The sequence below is a fragment of the Parasteatoda tepidariorum genome, chromosome 6, assembly GCF_982258835.1.
Source record: "Parasteatoda tepidariorum strain Cologne lab strain chromosome 6, Ptep-v5.0, whole genome shotgun sequence".
NCBI lineage: Eukaryota > Metazoa > Arthropoda > Arachnida > Araneae > Theridiidae > Parasteatoda > Parasteatoda tepidariorum.
In genome coordinates this window covers 48,152,572-48,173,115 of record NC_141760.1, presented here as the reverse complement: position 1 = coordinate 48,173,115, position 20,544 = coordinate 48,152,572, and the positions used below count along the sequence as shown (strand labels likewise).

Here is a 20,544-nt window from a genome sequence, read left to right as displayed (position 1 = left end):
GACGCTTCGAGAGCTTACAATCATCCCGCGTAACTCAGTTAAGTCATGCCCATATCTCCACGCGTAACACAGTGCAATTGATGGTTAACTTGCCTTGCATTCCCTTTTTTAGGCTATCTCACACTCTAGCGGCAAGACTGTGACGCAATAGCTCCTCATTTTGGCCAAACTCTAATAATATATATATGTATTTCAAAAAGTTCATTCATTCTGTCATTTGAATCATTCTGTCTAAGAATGTTAGTCTTCTTAATCAATTAATATATGAAAACGTCGTGCAAATACCTGCAAAACCATTATCTAAAAAACATTTCAATCAAAAAATTCTAGCGGAAACACTGTGACGCAATAGCTCCTCATTTTGGCCAAATTCTAATAATATATATATATGTATTTCAAAAAGTTCATTCATTCTGTCATTTGAATCATTTTGTCTAAGAATGTTAGTCTTCCAAATCAATTAATATATGAAAATGTCGTGCAAATACCAACAAAACCATTACCTAAAAAACATTTCAATAAAAAAATTCTTTCATTCAGTCTTTTCAATCATTCTTTCTCAGGATGCTAGTCTTCCTAATTACGCCATATATGCATAAATCATGTAAATAACAACAGAATCCTTATCGAAAAAAAAAGGTCTACAATGTATAAAATGTTCTGCCTCAACCAACACCTAATATATCTCACTTCAATCTATTGGCAGTTTAGATCGGAATCTAAATTACTATAATCAGTACTGAATAGAACAAGATAAAAAAAATGCAAGGAATCGTTTTAAGTAGCATGTAAATTACTGACATGAGAAGGGTCTTAAGGTGTGATCTCACTAAAAGCATTCTAAAGTAGAAAGAACATTGAGCAACGAATAAAAGCTGATCAATACTTTAGATCCCTGGATATCGATTCTCATTTAACACCTTCTTGTTATATTTTGAACAACTAGACGAAAAAAAGACAAAGAATTTCTAATCTTTTCTTTCCTTTTTTGTAATTCCTTTAAAACACCTGCCCACTCGATGGCTGGCCTAAGAAGTATTAGTTTTCTTAAATAAATTAGATCCTATGTTGATTTAGAAGAGAGTAATTATTCTTGCTTTTTAAGCTTAATATTTAATTTAGAAAAGAAAACTTTTATCTCAGTTTTATATCGTTGTACTTTTAAACTCGATATCTAATTGATTTTGGTAATTACTTTAAGAAAATTAATTCTACAAAATTAGTACTGAAACTAACTTAACATTTATTGTGAAGGAATATTTCGTTAGCTACAATACTAATTTTGGGGAACTAACTAGTTTACACAGCTAAACAATATCATATTTATGTTACAGTTTGATACATAATCATTGTTTACGTTATAAATCACTTATTTTAGTAATCCTTATGTTAAATGTTAGTTACTATGGAATAACACTCAGCTCTATTAGCTCTTTTAAAACATTTTCCTGACAACTGAATCCCTTAATACAAAAATGCATTATATTTGCTAAACTCGAAAGTTATTGTGAAAAATAGCTAATTATTATAATAAACCAGTTTTCATACAGGTACTGAAAATATTATTTCATCAAACTATGAAAATTTGTACTAATAGACTCAAGAAAAAGTAGTAATCGTAAATATTATTAATAAAAATTCTAAAAGGAAGTTTTCCACATTTGAAATGTTTTGTATTTTAAATATATACAAATTATATTAAATTCTGTAACTACTTAATGTTTTTTATATTAAGCAATTTTCTATTTAAGTTAAATTTTAAATATAAAGTATTTTTTAATGTTTCACTTTTGTTAAATAACAGTAATGGTAGGTGGCGATTGAAATATTGTCTTAAAATGTAAAGTATTAGTAACCACTGAATTTTTAAACAAATCTACTATTGAAATAAGATCTACACACTCAAGGCTTCAAGGCATATGGAATTCATCTGATATGTATCAAATTTTAACTCAAATAATTTAGCATTCATAACAGAGCATTCATAATTAATGTCCTCAATAACTATCTTTAACATAATTACTTATCTCCAATGAGTGAAATGAATGTTATCCCATCCCGTTTATAAAAGTAATAAGTTTAAATAATTCGAGTTAAGTATAAGAATAAGTTAAATATAAGTTAATATAATAAGTTTATTTTGATGTTTGGTATTCATTAACATTTTATATTTTTATTAATTTGAAATAATAGATAAAGTTGTTCAACTAATGCAAGGCATATTTTTTCAAACAGATAGTGTAGTGATTCATTAAAAATATTGTAAAATGTCTTTCTTTTAATTTAAATATTACAAAAATTACTTTAAAAATTATTTTATTTTCTAATAACTGAGTCATCTAACGGAGAACCAAAATCGTGGGCATTTTTTCTAAGTTGTCAATTAATGAGCTATGTATAAATGTGTTATGTTATTTTTTATTATTATTATTTTATGATGTTAGAATTGTGAGTATGAATTTAATAAGATTTGAGAATAATTCATTTTTTACAGTGTAGAGTCAGAAACACATTAAATTTTACCATATTCTGGTAGTTTTGACCATATTTTCTATCTTCAGTGTACGATAAAGTTTAATGAAAATCAGATTCAACTAAAGTTCCAGATTAAAATCTCAAATTTGAGAGGAAATAACAATTTAAACGAAATTTTGGTTTAACGAGTTGTATGATTTCCCACAGTATGTAAACGTCAGTGGTTATTTTGTTGTTAAAACGAAATCAAAACTTTACCCCAATTTAACACTTCTCTATAGCTTGAAATAAGGTGGTATGACTTATACACATTTTCTTGTGATTTCAAAGTAAATAATTAAATAATTAGATTTTTCTTATTAATTTAATTTAGATATTAGAAAGGTTTGGCATATATTAAATTGTCTAATTTGTCTCTAATTTTTAATTTGTGTCTAATTTTTATATTAATAAACTTCTGTAAAGCATGATTCGGAAACGGAGTTTATTAAAATGTAGAGATCGTGAAAACGAATAAATTTGTCAAGTACCCAAATATAGTAAAATTTACAGTTTTTCTGGCTCCGTAAAAGCACTAAAAACTCGATAATTTTTTCTGAAGTGTTTTGGCAAGAATTGTAATAAAATTAACAATAAAATATGATTTTATTAAGTGTGATAAAGTTTGGAAAGTGCGGCAAAATTAAGTAATTTTGTCAGGATACCTTAGAGAATGGCATAAAAATCATTTATTCGAATAAATTTACTCTACAGTTTTGTATTTTTTACTAAAAGTGTAGCAATATGAGCTATTTCCCGCTTATCATATCAACTGAAAAATTACTTAATAAATATCTTAAACACGGTATATTTTGGTTTATTATCCAAAATTGTGTTGGTTTTCTTAACCAGAAATATCATTACCATACAACACGATATATGTAACCGAATTCTTTTCTTAAAATACATTGATAAGTTTTCAATTATTTATTCCATTGTTATGTATTAATTTCAATTGTTATATATATTATATATTAATATATTATATATTAATTTCAATTATTATATATATTATATATTAATATATTATATATTAATTTCAATTATTAATATTTCATCTTTAAAAACGCACCGTTATCACTTTAATTCCTTTGTAATAAAATACACTTAATTACAAAAAATTATCTAACTTTATTTTTTGCATAAAATTACTAACATGTAAATTAAAAGTCAATCTTTAGTTTTATGTTTAATTTGTACGCATATCAATCCAGTAACTTTAACTGCAGCTTTAAAAATCCACATCCATCAATAAAAATGCCCTCTACCATGGCAATTTTCTCTCAAGAACACATTTGAATATCGTTAAACCTAAGAGCACTCTAACGAGTCATATTTTTTTCGAAAAAGTGCGCTTAATATTTTTTGTTCTTTTCGGTTTCTTTAGAACAGTCTAAGTTCGTAAAAATTTTCTTATGGAATGCAGCTTGAAATTATGGCTCTTTTTTAAATACTGAATACTTGTTTCTAAATATAGAATCATTCTACGAAACTTAAGCAAACTATTTCGAGCTTAACTGAGCCAAAATAATATTATTTCTTTCAGAAATTATATCTTTCTACAATGGGATATACTTCATTAAACTTAATACGTGAAATAAATTTAAAATGAGGAAAGTATTCATTTTTCTGAAAGTTATGGCATTAAGTAAAGGATTTAAACACACATAAAAAATTAAAATTTGCCTAAAACAATGTTACGTTAATAAAATATCAAAATACAACTATATAGTCCCCATAGTTGTATTTTTATACACTTGCTCAATTTTTATAATCTTGATTATGAAGCTGCAACATTTTTGTGCAAAATTATATTTACCATTTCATTTTGAAAATGTTTTAAGTTAGTTAAGATAATGTTCTTCAAAATTTTAAAAATAATAGAAAAAAAATATTTTTACTGTTGTGTGAAAACTAATTTTTTACTTTTAAAATATTTTTGTATTATTGAAAAGAGTTTTAATAGAATTTTGTGAAATGCAACCAGTTAAGCTAAGATCTGTTTCAATCTAAAAAAGTATTTTAATTATCGAAAATAATTTTAAGTTTATGCTGTAGTACACAATACTAGTTACATCTAGAATAACTTTTGGTCTGATGTTCGGAATTTGACGCATTCTAGTGAGATATGAAAGTCGCCGCTATCTTTGAAATATGGTCCCATTATTCTTTTTACCATTGCAATTTCCATTTAATTTTCTAAAATATATTGTTGAAGACGATGAACTTTAAATTCATCGTTTAAATGAATGCAATGATAAATAGCTGCAATGATATGAAACTTTACTTAAGCAAGCTATTTAATCGAAAGTGTGAAAATTTCTGCAAATCTAAAAGTTAATTTTGCAATATTTCGTTTTTTGTCAAAACACTGATACTAATTGCGTGAATCATAGTTGAAGAAAACTTGATTACTTAAAATAAATTTTAAGTAAAAAAAATTTTATTAATTTATTATTTTTATTACTTGATTCGGTAATAATAGAATAATAATTTTTGCCTGCATAAGATCTTATGGCTTATCAGACTATGTTTTGAATAGCGTTTGACCTAGTTAATATTTTTAAAAACTAAGAGACAATACACGTAACTACACCAAGGATGTGATAACGACCGAGCATTAACAAGAATTACGTATTTAGAATACCGTATAAATAATATTTAAACTAACTATTACGAATAATAAATAAATAATCATTTTGGTCGCACTTTCGCATGCGAATGTGCATTTGTGAAACATCAATGTCATTTGAAAGGAAGGAAACATATTTTCGAAGTACTTAATTTCTTAGAGGAGATGAAAGAGCATTTAACGCGTAACAAAATTGCAAATATCTGATAATTTCCTAACATTTTTTTAATTCGCTATCGGAAAAGGTATAAAAAATTGAAAGTTAAATGGACAAATGTAAAAAAACGAAATTTTGGAATAACAAATTGGCTCATTTGAACATGAACAAATATTTCTTAATTCCTCATGTTTAAATAAGCCAAATTCTTATTAAAAATCGTCTTGAACATAGGAGTTAATTAATTTCGCCAACAAAGTTCGCCTCTTAAAAGTAGTGAAGTAGTTGCTACATTTCAAAAGTAGTTTGTAGAACCTAGATTTAAAAATAAATAGTTGTAGTTAACTGCATTGTAGCAAAGTAGTTGTAGGCGTTGTAGTAATTAATTTTGTAATAAGTAAACTAAAAAATTAATGTAGTTTTCTTGAACACTGGCTTGAGCTATATACAGTTGTATTTATCACAAAATTTAGATTTTGCCACGTAAAAGATCATAATTAAACTTATATTTCGTTGCAAAAGTTTTTATATCTTATAATTCAAACGTTTTTTTTTGTTACTGTTAAATTAAAAAATTATAAATAATATATTAAAATTAGTTTTAGTATGAGTATCAGTAACACGTTTTTCAACTATTTTTATCACAAAATCATTTTGCAAATTTCTCCAGGATTTTTGCCTGAGTGTAGTAACCCCATCGATCAAAGTTACCCCAAGCTGCTAAAGACAGAATTGATAGTTCACAATATGGAATTCTCTTAAGTTTTTTAAAACAAAACTGCAATAGAAAATAATGCATTTAAAAAACAATGCCTTGAAAAGTTTAGTAGACAAAATACGAAACTCTAAATAATAAACTCCATTTATTATTCACATATCGACCATTTAAGAAAACAGTTTCAAACAAATAAATTTTATATACGCAATAAAATCCAAATCTTTTTATATCACTCTTAAAAAAAATTTTAAAAATTGCTTACTGTAAAAGGAAATTTATTTTAAAGCTTATCCTGATATGAAGTAGCTTATTCGGAGGACGTGTCCTTAAAACTTTACTAAAGCTTGGATTAATAAAAAATAGTTAATAGATTTTTTTATAGTTCCTTCTATAAAAGTTAACGTTATATTTATTTTTCATATCTGAAATGATGTTGTTCTTTTCTGTAAATTCTTCTTTAATGCGGATGTCTAATTCAATGTCTGGATTTAAAGAACATTATTTATTTTTTAGAGTTACTTCTATAAATAAACGAAATATATTTTACCATCCTAAAAAAAAAAAAGAAGGGGAAAAAAGAAACAAATAGATTTTATCTTTAATACATTGATTTATATTTATAGATAAACCACTTTTAGTTTAAGATGTCTATTGAAAAACTGCTTCGTTTTACAATTTTTCATTTAAGAGATGGAATTAAGAAGGATTTTATTTACTGCCCTCCTTTAGTTATTCAGTATCAGACATAACTTTTAAAATATAAATTGTTTAAATTTACAATCACCAACATTAATGTTATCGACTTTACAGTTTTTAACATATTATTTAAAGAAAGTAATAAAATTTTACGTGTTCCACGATTTGTACTAACACGTAGATTACATGAAAATGTAAGTTACATGTAAATGTTACTTGTTACTACAAAACTGAAGAATATTTAGTATTTAGCAACTCCTAAAATCTCGCCTGCATTTTAATTTACTGTTATCAGCATATCTTTTATTAACGCCTATATTATTAACGCCTAATGATATTCAGTGACTTCAATTATCCAATCTTTATTACACTCTATTCTGTAATACTTATTTAGCTTTCTACACTGGAAAAATTTTTGTGTATTTCAACGCTAAATTGGTTGCTACAACTTTACACCAAATTTTGGTGTAGTGGAGCACCATATATAGCTTTTGGATCTATGCGTTTCAAACCAAGAATGTTCTTTTACTCTTCTAGGTGTAAAGTAGCCGCCATTTTGGATATATAGTAGCACTAAAAGTTATAATTGCAGTAGGATAAGATATATTTAAGAATCAGTAAAATTATTTTTACGGTACAATATGAAGCGAAAATCATTAAATTAAGATGCATATATAAAATATCTAATATAAAATTGGTTTGCTAATCAAACATACATACAGCACAAAGCGAATATTAATGTAAATTTGAAAATGACTTAACAAACAAGAAATCAAATATTATAAAATTATTTCATTCAATTAACTGATTATTTTGTAAATTATCTTATGAGGACATAATTATCTTTATTATACAACAAAAAACATATATGCCTTTTTATAACAGTTTTCGTACTTGTTTCTGTGAGAGGTTCAGCATCCCTCAAATCAAAGTTGAACTTTCATCTTCTTTGCTCGATTGTAAACTAGAAATATTGATAGTGTGACGGTTTCCAAATTATGCAAAAATTTGCCTCAAATAATACGTGAATTGAGATAAAACATCTGAGATGGATGTAAGTTTTATCATTTGCTGGCGTTAAGATTTAACTACACCTTTTAAAGTGATTATGCTCGATTTGTTTTCTAATTATTTAAAAGGATTATTTTTATTTCAGATCAAAAATTAACTGATAATTATTGCAAACATTAATTCGTTATTACACCATTATTAAAACATTAATTTTCTCAACAATACTTTATTGTATAAAAAGAAGAATATCATTGCAAGCTATTTCTTATCCTCAAAAATGTTTCGTATTTAATTTTCTTTTAACCAAGTTAAAAATTGCTGATTTAAACTTTAAATAAAGACAATATCTAAATCTTGACATAATATGAGTTTAAAAGATTTAAGGCAACGTTAATAAAAATGTTATAGAAGAATACAAACTGGAAGGGGAAGGGTTCCTAATATGAGATATTCTTTTAAAAATTACGTTCAAAACACACTAATTTTTATGATGTCAATTTCAATAATGCGACCAGTGCAAATCATTAGGTATAAGTAAAATTTGAAAAACTCAAAAACACCGCAAATTTGTTTCAAGAATTAAAAATATTAACAAATCTGAAGAATCTAGAAAAGGTCTCTTAGTGTCAAAATATAGTACCAAAACATATTAAATATGTAAGTTAAAATTGCTATAATTTTAAACAATTGTGTCTATTTTTTAGTCCCTTTGCTATGCTTTCCTGTTTAAATGTTCGGGTGCACAAAATTGTTTTCTTCAATCCCGCAATTCATCAGGCCAGGATGACAACTTTATTTAATTTCAGTAACTATTACTTTTTCCAGGCTTCTAGCTGAGATTCCAATAGGAAATTTAACTCTTTCATTTGTAGCTGGCTCATTTCCAATCGCATCAAAAGCAAAGAAATTCGCAATAAGATGCGTATTGTTTCTTAATTTTAAATAGTATCGCATATTAGAGAGCGTGATATATCGCTTATTAGTATTAAAAAAATAATAGGATAAGAAATTGAAAGTTGAGTTAAAATTTACTCAACGATGCTTATATATAGACAATTTTATGTCAAAAATAACATACAAAACATAACAGATAAAATGTGCAGTTCGTTTAAAAAAATAGTATATTTCACTGAAGAAATTAAGAACTCAACCCGAAACTTTTTTAATCACTGTACATGCTCGCATGAAAGACAACTGAAAGCTTCTTTTTTCTCATTGTCTCATTTTTCTCATTTCTTCACACAACCTTCTCGTTTATTTCAAATTGTTTTTGCATCAGTCAACCATCTTTTTCGGTTGAAATGGAAGTTTCCATGTCACTTAACCTTGGCTTCGTACCTTTGCTATATGGGTTTAGAAATGCCGCCCAATAAGTTTCCGTATCTAACCTCTAATAAACTATCAGCCATCTATGTGTTTCACAATATTTACATATTATGAAACTTTCACTACAACAAAGCTGAAACTAATGTTGCATATAGAGAATGGTTCTTGAAAATTGAAAATACGTCTTCATCTGAAATCACTCCCTAAGATTTCGTTTCTCCCTTTTGCTCTAATTACATACTTCAATAGCTGGTTTATTCATAGGTTGGCTCGCTTCGATCCACGTAAAGTAACATTCTTGATTAAAACCTACAGTTTATTTTAAGGCAACGCTGTGACTAGATCATTAAAAAAATACTCAGACGTTCCTCCGTGGTATTTGTAAACTCTTTGAAAATTTAGTAAAAATTGAAGGTGCAAGTAAAACATGCTTCGAATAAAATAAGTTTGGTTGTTTATGTCTCTAATGATGAATATGCCTTTCTGCACAAAAATATTTATTAAAACTCATTTATACTTACTATTTTTTTACAGAAACAAATATATTGAGTTCTAATTAAAGCAAACTCTCGTGAGCGTAAATCATCAAACATCACAAAACTGAATTCAAGTTAAATTTTATGAATTTCCAATCAACTTTAACGTGAAGTGACATATGAGCACAATTTTATTTCATATACTGTTTCTTTCTTTCTTTATGATGCAATTTAAAAATGTTTGCCGATTTCAAAGGGTTTGTCGAAAGCTTTTAATTAGTAACCTAAGTGCTTAGCTTATGGGTGGAAAACTAATGGTTTAGCACAATTATACTTACTAAACAATCTAAGAAACTTTAAACACGAAATAGTTAAAGAACTTTATAAAACCCAAGATGCGTTTGAGGAGAACAATTTAGGAATCCCGTTAGTCTCTTGAAGATCACTCAGTTTCAGATCAAAATAAACAGATTGTCTGAAAAGTAAAGATGGCAAGTGCACTTGGCCACCTTCATGTCTCAAAATTGTAGAACCATAATACCACGACGACTCCCCTATTCCAATAACTGACCCTCATGGAATCTTTTTCTTTTTTGTATTATGCATACATTGAAATAAATTCAAATTCAAAATGTAATAAAATAATTCCCAAAACTACACATACTCTATCTTTATACTTAAATTGCTTAATAATTGATTACCTTTTTCTTCATAACAAATTGCAAAATCACACTTTTCAGTAACTAGATATAAAAAGTTCAAATAGAATGTATGCAAGTAAAAATAATATCACTGATATACTGATGAAATTTCATGAGAGTAAAGATTTCAGATTAAGAATAAAGAGCGGATTAACAAAAACTCGTTTATATCTGATTCTCTTATTTCCGTTCCTAAAAAGGAATCAGTCAAGCAAATTATCAGAAGTAATTACACCAATCCCCAAGCCCATACACATTTGTCTGAAACACCTCTCTTAGTTGTAATCAGATTGTCCAAATCTGGACATGGAGTGGATTCCATCGTATCAAAGCAAACAAGATTAAGTTAAAGAAACTGCACCAATCTAAACTATTTATTTGAATGATTGGTTGATAAGAAAATTATTTAAGCAAATGTCAATAATCTTTCCAATCAATTCAAATTATGTATTTATCTCATTTAATTTTTTTTTTCTTTTTATACTTACGTCTTAAACGAATCAGTTCTACATTGAACCATAACATCAGAGTTAAGTCAAATCAGAGCAAATAAGTTCTTCGAGACAAAGTTGAATCATGCATCATTTTAAACCATAGTATCGTGTCAATAAAAAGTCATTACAGCGTCGCATTATCAAGTTTAAGAAGTACGACAAAAGGTTTGAATCCTTATTACATTTGCAGCATACTTATACAATATTATGATTCAGTAAACTCCGAAATTTATAACAGGATATGTAAGAGAAACTTTTACAATAATTCGAATCCCACAAATTTTAATATCGGTCTCATTTAAAGGAAAGCGAAATTTGTTTTATTTAAATTATAAAAGAATTGAATGTGTATAACACTTCCGAATTTAGAACATAATTAAGCTATAAATGAAAACAGATAGCTACGACTTGTTGCTTGTGCCTGTTTAACCCCTTCCTTCTCGCTCCCGTTTTATTTCTCATTTTACACACCAGATGGCAGTACCAGGATATTTTTAAGATAATTGTAGATAGTTAGTTTATTTTAAACTAGATGTCAGCAGTAATCAAATACGTAATACAAATACAAAAGCCAAAAAATAGGCACTTTTATGACCGTTTTCTTGAAAATTAACCGATTGTTAAGGGGTTAAGAAACATGAAGATTTTGTTTCACCGAATTTATCCCAATCACATAAAAAGTATACAAACGACAGCATAATTCTATTGAGAAATTACAGAATGGAATTTTTTTTTTCTATTGCATGATATTTTTTTTAGTAGAACTTAAATACTTTCGTATCGCTGATTACAAATCTGCAATTGTTTTTTTTCTCCAAGCTACAGTTTGTTTTTAAATAACATTTTACATCTATTTTTTGCGGAAGTGCACGAGTTTAAAAATGTTACATATCTATAACAGTTGATCGTATAAATGTTGCGGCTGACTTCCAGAGGAGTTAGAGCATGTCCCAAGTATTAAAACTGCATGGAAAGCCATGCCCGAAAATGTCATCATACGCCGTTAGGAGCACTTTCCTATTATGAAATGCTTCTTCAATTGCTTCTGAACAGGTCATAATAAGGAAACATCCTAAGCCACGTACGACGACATTTCCGGGTATGAGTTCCTAAGCAATTTTAATCCTGATGATGCACCTTAACTACCTAGAAGTTTGTTGTGACATTTATACGATCCTCTGTTGTATATAACGTTTTCAAACTTCTACATTTCGCCAAAAAATAGATTAAGAATGTCATTTAAAAAACTGTTGCTTTAGCAGCAAAAATAATTTCAGTTATCCTCAGTCCGGAATCAGGCAATATCCAGTAATTTGTACAAATGAAACAAAAAATATGTTCTCCAGTGTCATCTATCAGTGTTAAGTAATTAAAATGTAAATTTTTTATCCTTGCTGAAGTATTCCGACAGAGGTTCGATGGAAGAACGATAAAGAAGTTTCGAGAATTGAAGTCAAAACTGTTAAATATCTAACGCACCAAATAACATGTTTTTGGTATTTTTTTCTTAAAAAATTTATATTGGATAATATTGTACAGTAACTTTATTTACATTTATTCCGTCAAAGTCATTCTAATCAAAATCACAAATTGTAGCGAAAGTTTTTTTTATTTTGGAGACTTCCATACTTCCATTTGAATTATAAATTTGTTTGTTTTACCTGGTATTATAAAGAACAACTAGTAGTTAACCAAATCACAAATCCGAATAAAAGAAAGAATTCAGAATAAAAAAAGAAAGCTTCACTAAAAGTACATGATTTTATAAGCTGCAGTCTCTAGCACTTATGGATGAGAAAACCAATTTATTTTTTTAATGAGAATTTTTATAAATAAACGAAATCTTTACCACAGTTAAGTTTTTAAGTTAAATTACTTTAAAGTCTTACTACTTTTTAAGTTAAGTCTAAAAATATTTGAGAATATTATGTCCACTTTTGCCTTTGCCTATTTCAGTAACTATATGAAATTTTAGTCTAAAGTGCTTGCTGGCTATAAAATTTGGTCTGCTCAAACTTTTTGACTTGTCATAATTTTCTCTCCAGTTTAAGTTATGCCCGTTTTACTTTTTCTTCATTTTGTAAGCTTAGACTGAGACTTTTAGAACTTAGTTTCACAACTCAAAGTGTCCTCAGAGTGATTAAAATTGGAAATGGTAAGGTTGCAGAGAAATTTAAAAATTGATCCCATTAAGTTTAAATTATCCTATACACAAAGTGAACTAAAATGACCTTTAAAAATTTTTTCCATTGTTTTTTCGGTCATTCTACATTAAGCTGTATACAGATTAAACCAAGCAGTGTGAAAACGCAAATGAATAACGAAAAAGAAAACAATTCTTCGTATCAATTAAACTTCTTACCACTTTTATCTTGTTTACATCATTACTTTATAATAATGGCTTTTTTGAGGAATTGCACTTCAAAAGTAGGTCAAATATTGTGATTTTCTTTGACAATGATTCCATTTAAAAAATTAGAAAAAATAAAATTATAAAATAAAGTTTGAACATTTTGTTTACTATGAAAGAAATGTTAGTTTGAATCATTCACGTCGGAATCAAAAATTTGAAGGGAAAAAATAAAATTATGAAATAAAGTTTTAACGTTTTGTTTACTATGAAATAAATGTTAGTTTGAATTATTCACGTCGGAATCAAAGGATATTGATCTTAAAGATATAAAAGCAAACGTACTAAATTAATGTGTATTATTCAGCATGTCCTTTAGCTTTAAATTTGTCAGCATAAAAATTATCTTTCAGTTTTCACTGTTAAAATATAAATCAAAATTAATTATTCTCAAAAGAATTAAAACTTTTACTTCAAACAAGAAAAGGAACTTTTACTTAAAAATTTTAATTTTACCCTCCAGCTCTTTCCCAACAAGCGTAACGCATTTTTAAAGAATAATATAGCAGACTAAATGTTATGAAAAATTAATTTCTGAAAAGCATGTGCTAATGAGCAAGACGAGAAACTCATCGCCTTGTTATATTATGCATTTCATGCCAGTCTGAAAGGTTGTCATAATTTTAAAACGTAATTATGAATGATTGATAGTATTCTTGTTGTAACAGACGACAACTGGATGTTTCTGAATATTGTAATTTTTTAGTTACTGTTGGAGATAGTACAAATCATTTCTTATTTAGCGTTCATAAGTTCAAGAATTGTGTAATTAAATTGGTTTAGTTGCTTAAAAATATAACAATGTATAAATTTTTATTTTTAGAAATTGAATTAATTATTAGTGAACATAAAAAAACAGAGTTAAAATGCAAGTGCATTCCAATGTTTTCTTTCATTCACTTACACTTTTGGAAAGTTAATTGCATATAGGTAGATTTTAGTTTTTTTAAGTTACTTTGAAATAAAAATTAAAACTTACAAGCATTTTGCATTTTTAACTACTGGTTAACCATATTTTAACTAGTAAAAAATAACAAAAGAACTCCCCAACCGAAATTGCTATCGTGATTAAATTAAGACTGAAAGAATACATTACTGTCTTACAAGACGTGACAGGAAAGTAAGTACCATATTGGAAAAACTCGCATACCAATGTTTTTTTTTTTTTTAACAAAATTTATTTTTACATGAAGTTTCGTTTCGAAAACGATTTTTCTACATAGTTGCCACCATTGTTCAGACATTTATCAAAATGGAAAATTGAATTGTCTATATCCTCTGAAAAGAAAGATGCCCCCTGGTGAAAACAATCACTTCAGAAACCGTTTTTATGCCTCTTTATCACTGCCAAAGCACCTTCCTCCAAAGCTACACTTCAAAAAAAAGTAGTTTTGTGAAGGTGCGAGGTAGAGTCTGTACGGCAGGTGATCGAATTGCTCCCAACCAATCGCTGAATATGTTTTTCAGAGACACTACCAGAACGTGCGTTGCCATAAAGTTACACTATGTCCTGACTGAGCATTCCTCGTCCTTTGTTATGAATCTCAAAACGCAGTTTTCGCAATGCTTCACAATATCGTACAGCATTAATGAACCTTATTACAGAACGCACCTCACAGTCGGCTGGATCAGTTTAGATCTTTTGAACTTAGACGTCTTAATTTTGAATACTAACTTCACTGTAGACACAACCTAATTTCCTTAACAACTTAACTATAAATACAACACAATCCCGCTGTTATGGCATCAGAGGACAGACTATCAACCAGATACACGTGTGCGCATGCGTGAAACTGCCACACTACCCCTGCTGTTGCGGTAGAACTATTATGTACTTAATTTCCAGGAAAACTTACTACTGTACTTAATATCTGTACTTATTTTCCATTCCTCGGAGAATATTAAATCAAAAATAAATCCACATTTTACTTGAACACTTAAAAAATTTGCTTCAACGATGAACCATAATGCTGATATTCTGGATCATGATGCGCTGAAGGTTTGTTAATGTATAAATAAGACTCTAAATTAAAATATATGTTCACTTAAGTTGACCCATGACATTATATAATTAAATTTAAAAAATACAATAATGAGATTCAATTTATCAAGATTTAAGCAAATTTGAAGATTTAACACGCTTCAAAGTTTTTAACAGAGTTATGTTTGATTTTAAAAAAATATTAATACTTGGTAACTTTAACAGATAATACTTTATCATAAAAATGATTTACAATGATGTACTTTAAAAAATAAAAATGATTCATTACTAATTTGCATAAATTATCAGTAAACTAAACTTCTCATTAATAAGCTCCTTTAGAAATTCAAGAAAAAAATCTTATCCGATTATTTTTATCAATATTTCTAAACACAGCAAATTCCATTAATTCTAACTCTTCAGGAATTCATTTCATCGTTGAATAAACGATTATTGGATTGAAATAATTGAATCTGGTTCTTTTTGCAGTTCTTCAACATGGCTAGCGTATTTATGAAAATCTTCAACTTGATATGCATGATGCTGCTGATAGGACATTGGAGTGGCTGTTTGCAGTTCCTCGTGCCCATGCTACAGGGCTTCCCCCCCAACTCCTGGGTCGCAATCAATGAGCTTGAGGTATGAATCTTCTCTTATTTAATTACTTCTTCAAGAAAAATAAATTTACAAGCAGTACTTGTAGATCTATTTTAACGAAGATTTGGTTTTAAAAAAATTATATGGTTGTTTTTCGAATCAATAAACTAATTTATAATAGCAATCCCTTACAAAAAAATAAGTATTTTTGTGGTAAATTTGAGGTTGTTGTTTTGAGGTGTCAAGGTTTATTTGAGGTTTATTTGAAGTTGATTTTAAAAACCACCTTAAAAGATCAACCTCCCAATGCCTATAAAGTTGTTTTATTCACACTTGAGATTGATGAAGTTAAAAGAAGTTCCTGGAGTACTTGTATATCTGAGTCAACGAATATTTGGTTTTTTAAAAAAATGAAAATTATATGGTTGTTTTATCGAATCAATAAACTAATTTATAACAGCAATCCCTTACAAAAAAATAAATATTTTTTTGGTAAATTTGAGGTTGTTGTTTTGAGGTGTCAAGGTTTATTAGAAGTTGATCTCAAAAACAACCTTAAAAGATCAACCTTCCAAGGTGTATAAAGTTGCTTTATTCACACTTGAGGTTGATGAAGTTAAAAGAAGTTCCTGGAGTACTTGTATATCTGTGTCAACAAATATTTGGTTTTTTTAAAAAATGAAAATTGTAGAGTTGTTTTATCGAACCATTAAACTTATTTATAATAACAATCTCTTACAAAAATTTAAAGTATTTTTTAGGTAAATTTGAGGTTATTGTTTTGAGGTGTCAAGGTTGATTTGAGGTTTATTCGAAGTTGATTTCAAAAACAACCTTAAAAGATCAATCTCCCAAGGTGTGTTTTATTGACGTTTGAGGCTGATGACAATCTACTTTAGAGCAGCCAGCTTAGGGAGGTTGTATTTGAAGTGAACATTTTATTTTTTCTTCACTTCAAGCAAATACGTATATTTAAGGTATGGATAATTTCATCCGATCTGAACTAAAATTATTTGATTGAGGTAGATTTTGTGAGGTGTAAATGAGGTTGAAATTGAGGTTTATTAATGAGGTTATTTTTGATGCAGAACATAACTTCATTTTCTACCTTTGGTGTAGTTCTTTACATATGTCAACCCCAAAATGACCTCAAAAACACTTTATTTTTTGTAAGGGATATTTGATTTTCAAAAACTTTATATAAATTAAAATCTCAAAAGCATTTTTTTAAGAAAGGTATTAAAACATTTCTATTGTCAAGAATAAAAGAATGCCTTTCGAATGTTGGATTTTTAGAAAAATTTGTGATTAAAACTTGTTTATAATCATAGCGGACTTAATTCAATTTATTAATACGTCCTACGTTCAAAGTCCTTTATTAGGTGTTTTTTTAAACATTATCACTATTTTTTACAGAGTTATTCTAAAATGCACTGAAAAAAGAAGTTTCTCTAAATTGAACAAAAATGTGCCAAAATAGCTGCGCAACAAATAATACTCAAATTTTAAAATGTCAGTTTACTAGTTTTACAATACTAGTTTTTGAGCAAAATACATAGTCTCAACAATGATGTGGAGGGAGAATTGTGTAAGCGAGATGTTCGTTAATTACTGACAGGATTCGAACGGAGGATCTCCGGATTCATAGTAAGATACTCTCCCCACTATAGTTGTACACCTCAGAAAGAATTAAGAAGCTTTATATAGTAACAGCCGCAATGACACTTCATGACATACTGTTTCCACTTTTATTAATACAAAGTGTTGCACTTTGCAAAATATGGACCCAATAGCTTAGGTTATTTTAATTTTACTTTTTGCTTAGTTTGCTTATCTTAAAACAATTTTAGAGAAAGAAATGTATGTAATGGTGTGTCATTGCGGCAATCACTATATAAAGATTCCTAACTATCCCTGTAATGGGGTTAAAACTATATGGTGTTAAGAGATTTTTACTATGATCTCAGAGGTCCTTGGTTCGAATTCTTGCTGGCAGCCGAAAGAACATCTTCCTCCCTCCACTTCTCTGTTGATACTATGCATTTTGCTCAAAAATGAGTATATTCTGTTTCAGTTTTTAACACACGTGTGCTTACCATGGAGTTTCTTGGGTAAGAAATTTGACTACTATTTGCTTTGAAGCTATTTTGACACTTATTTACTCAATTTTTAGATACCTTTTTTGTACAGTGTATGTACTCAATTTAGTTAATTTGCATTTAAGAAAGTATAAATTGACCATGAACCATCTACATGCTAATGAAAAAGGGTGATTCAAGGCTTTTAACATGAGTTATAAATGTTCATTTTGTCCTCCAATGTGCAGCAGGGCAATCATCTAAGTGGCAGCCAAACTGTTTCCACGCTCGAAAAGGTCTCAAAGTGTATCACAACAGCGCCACGGTTCCGCAGGTCATCTAAAACAGTTGGTGGTAGAGATAGGGCGTTAACAGCCACCTTAACATATCCTCACAAGAAAAGTTACAAAGGATGGGATTGGAATGTATCGGAACTATCGGGCAGGCGAAAACATTATCCTGCATAATAGCCATCTTACTCTCCTCTGATAGTGTAGCTAAATACCTGCCTATTTCCGTACTCGATCACACTATTACCGCCGAAGTGGTGGTAAAAAAAGTCTTCCGATTTTTCCCTTTCCATTAATTTGTAGATTCTACATTTCCAATTAATATTTCGATTAAATTTTTTCCACTTTTAAATTACTCTGTACTTCAAGATTTTAGCCTAAATAATACTGCTGTACGTACAATATAGAAAAGATTGAATAAAATAGATAGCATTGTTAAAAAATTATTGAACAGGAAAAAATCATTTCATCAAAACGATAATAAAGAGTCGGGAAGTGTTTAAGACATTCAGCTATGACTGTGAAAGAACAGAGTAGACATGGTGGTGCTCATATTCTTAAAATCTACTAAAATAAGTAGGTCTTATACTAAAAAACTATCATTTAGCTTCTACTGTACACAATTAAAGTACAATTAAATTCATAAGCCGTGGTGACTGAGGGAATAGAGCGCTCGATTCCCAATGATTTAAAACCGCGTTCGAATTCCAGCGAGGGCTGGTCGATGCGAATTCTACACCTGGCTAGCACCGACCACAGTGCAGATGAAAAATATCCTTATTAGTAGAGTCCTCTTCCCATCAGGCTAACCAAGGGAGGTTTTCCTTTCCTTGTAACGCAAATGTGGGTTAGTTCCATTAAAAAGTCCTCCACAGAGGCTAATTTCTCCAATACTTGATCCAAAATTCCAATTGTCTTCTAGATAGGGTTCAAAAGCTTGTACACCTAATTTTCGAGTAAAGTAGAAGAAATGAATTCCAGAACTCTACATAATTGGTGTAAAATGCAGCTATTAAGAATATGGAATGGCGCGTTATTTGTTAAAAAATTTGTGTGTGTGTTTTGGCAAATGTCGGGCTTGACAGGTCTGACATACGTTCTCTCTACTTAATATACTTTAATGTGCGACATAGGTGGTTTAAAAAATAACTTTCAATTTCCTTGCATTCACCAAATGATTATTTTCAAATACTTTAAGATTGTATTCACGTGATCAGAACGAACCATTCTTTATAAAATGAACATTGTAAAAATTTGACCCAAAGCCTCTATCTTACAGACGTAAATAATATATAAACAAAATCATTCTCTTATCACGCCTCTATTGTGTCAAAATAGCCATTTATAAATCTCTATCAGTACTCTTCGAATATAAAGTTAAGCTTTAAATGTGGTTGCTCTGCCGCAACGTTGGTTTGACACTTTAATTAAATTTTTCATTCACCTACTAATTAATAGAGCACATCTATGTAAGAAGATATCCGTTGATTAAAATTTGAAACCAAATGCAAATGCTTAATTCAAAGACAGTGACTTGAAGTTTTAACAATTACATGACATCGCAAAGCCTAGCTGCACATTACTATGATTGTATATTTTCCTATTGTTACGGTTTATGGCCCCCTGTGACGTCAATCAGATCATTCTTATCATCATAGTAATTGAAGAAAATGTCTCAGTAAGGAAGGAGATTGAATTAAATTAATTAAGAATTCTAATATATTAAAAAGATAATTATTTTCGCTATATTTCATTCAAATATTTAAGTTTAATTATAACTTTAACATTAAATTCATATTTATAACAGCCAACTGACCAGAATTTCGTTAATTTAAATGTTAATTTAACTACTATTTCTCCTACATCTTCGTAAATTTCAAAGTACTCTTTTACATTGATTTTTAGAAGCTGTGTTTTCTAAATATAACTGTTATGTTTTAAAGTGTATTCTCGCATGCTAAACTTGATTAGTTTTTTCTATTGAACTTAAAAATATGTGTTAGTAGGATTTCGTTAACAAAACAATATATAAAAATATAACGAGGTCTATAGAAGTTAATGGCTTCACCAGGCATTTTTTTAAAATACAGTATGAGAATTTTTAACAGATCTCAGATACTTCCACATCTCTGATTTCAAATTTGCTGTTGGTTTCCATCTTCAAGTTATAGCCTGTTTTTAAAAGGACATTTTTAGTCTATTTTGTGTCGAAATGTGCAATTTTCAAAACATTTAAAATGACAGGGGTTCACATAAATGTTGCGATAAACTTTAAGGGTAGTTAGGGCAGATCATTAAAATTAAAACTGCATAGGTACCCATACCAGGAAATATCATCATACGCCGCAACGGGCGCTTCCCTCAAATGTGCCACTGAACCGGTCATAATAAGAAAATATCCCTAGCCGAAAAAGACGAGTATGGGTTCCTAAGCAGATTTAATTATGTGCCCTTACTCCTCTA

At 28.7% G+C, this 20,544-nt stretch overlaps 1 protein-coding gene across 2 annotated transcripts in view; it reads left to right on the top strand.

The window, feature by feature from the left end:
- The window catches only part of LOC107445120 (potassium/sodium hyperpolarization-activated cyclic nucleotide-gated channel 2-like), a 622,718-nt gene that overhangs the window by 577,879 nt on the left and 24,295 nt on the right, over positions 1-20,544 (top strand). For both annotated transcript variants that reach the window (XM_071178704.2, XM_071178706.2), the window contains one exon: positions 15,606-15,755. In XM_071178704.2, the coding sequence (XP_071034805.1) occupies positions 15,606-15,755 (150 nt within the window). The remainder of the gene's footprint in view (positions 1-15,605; positions 15,756-20,544) is intronic.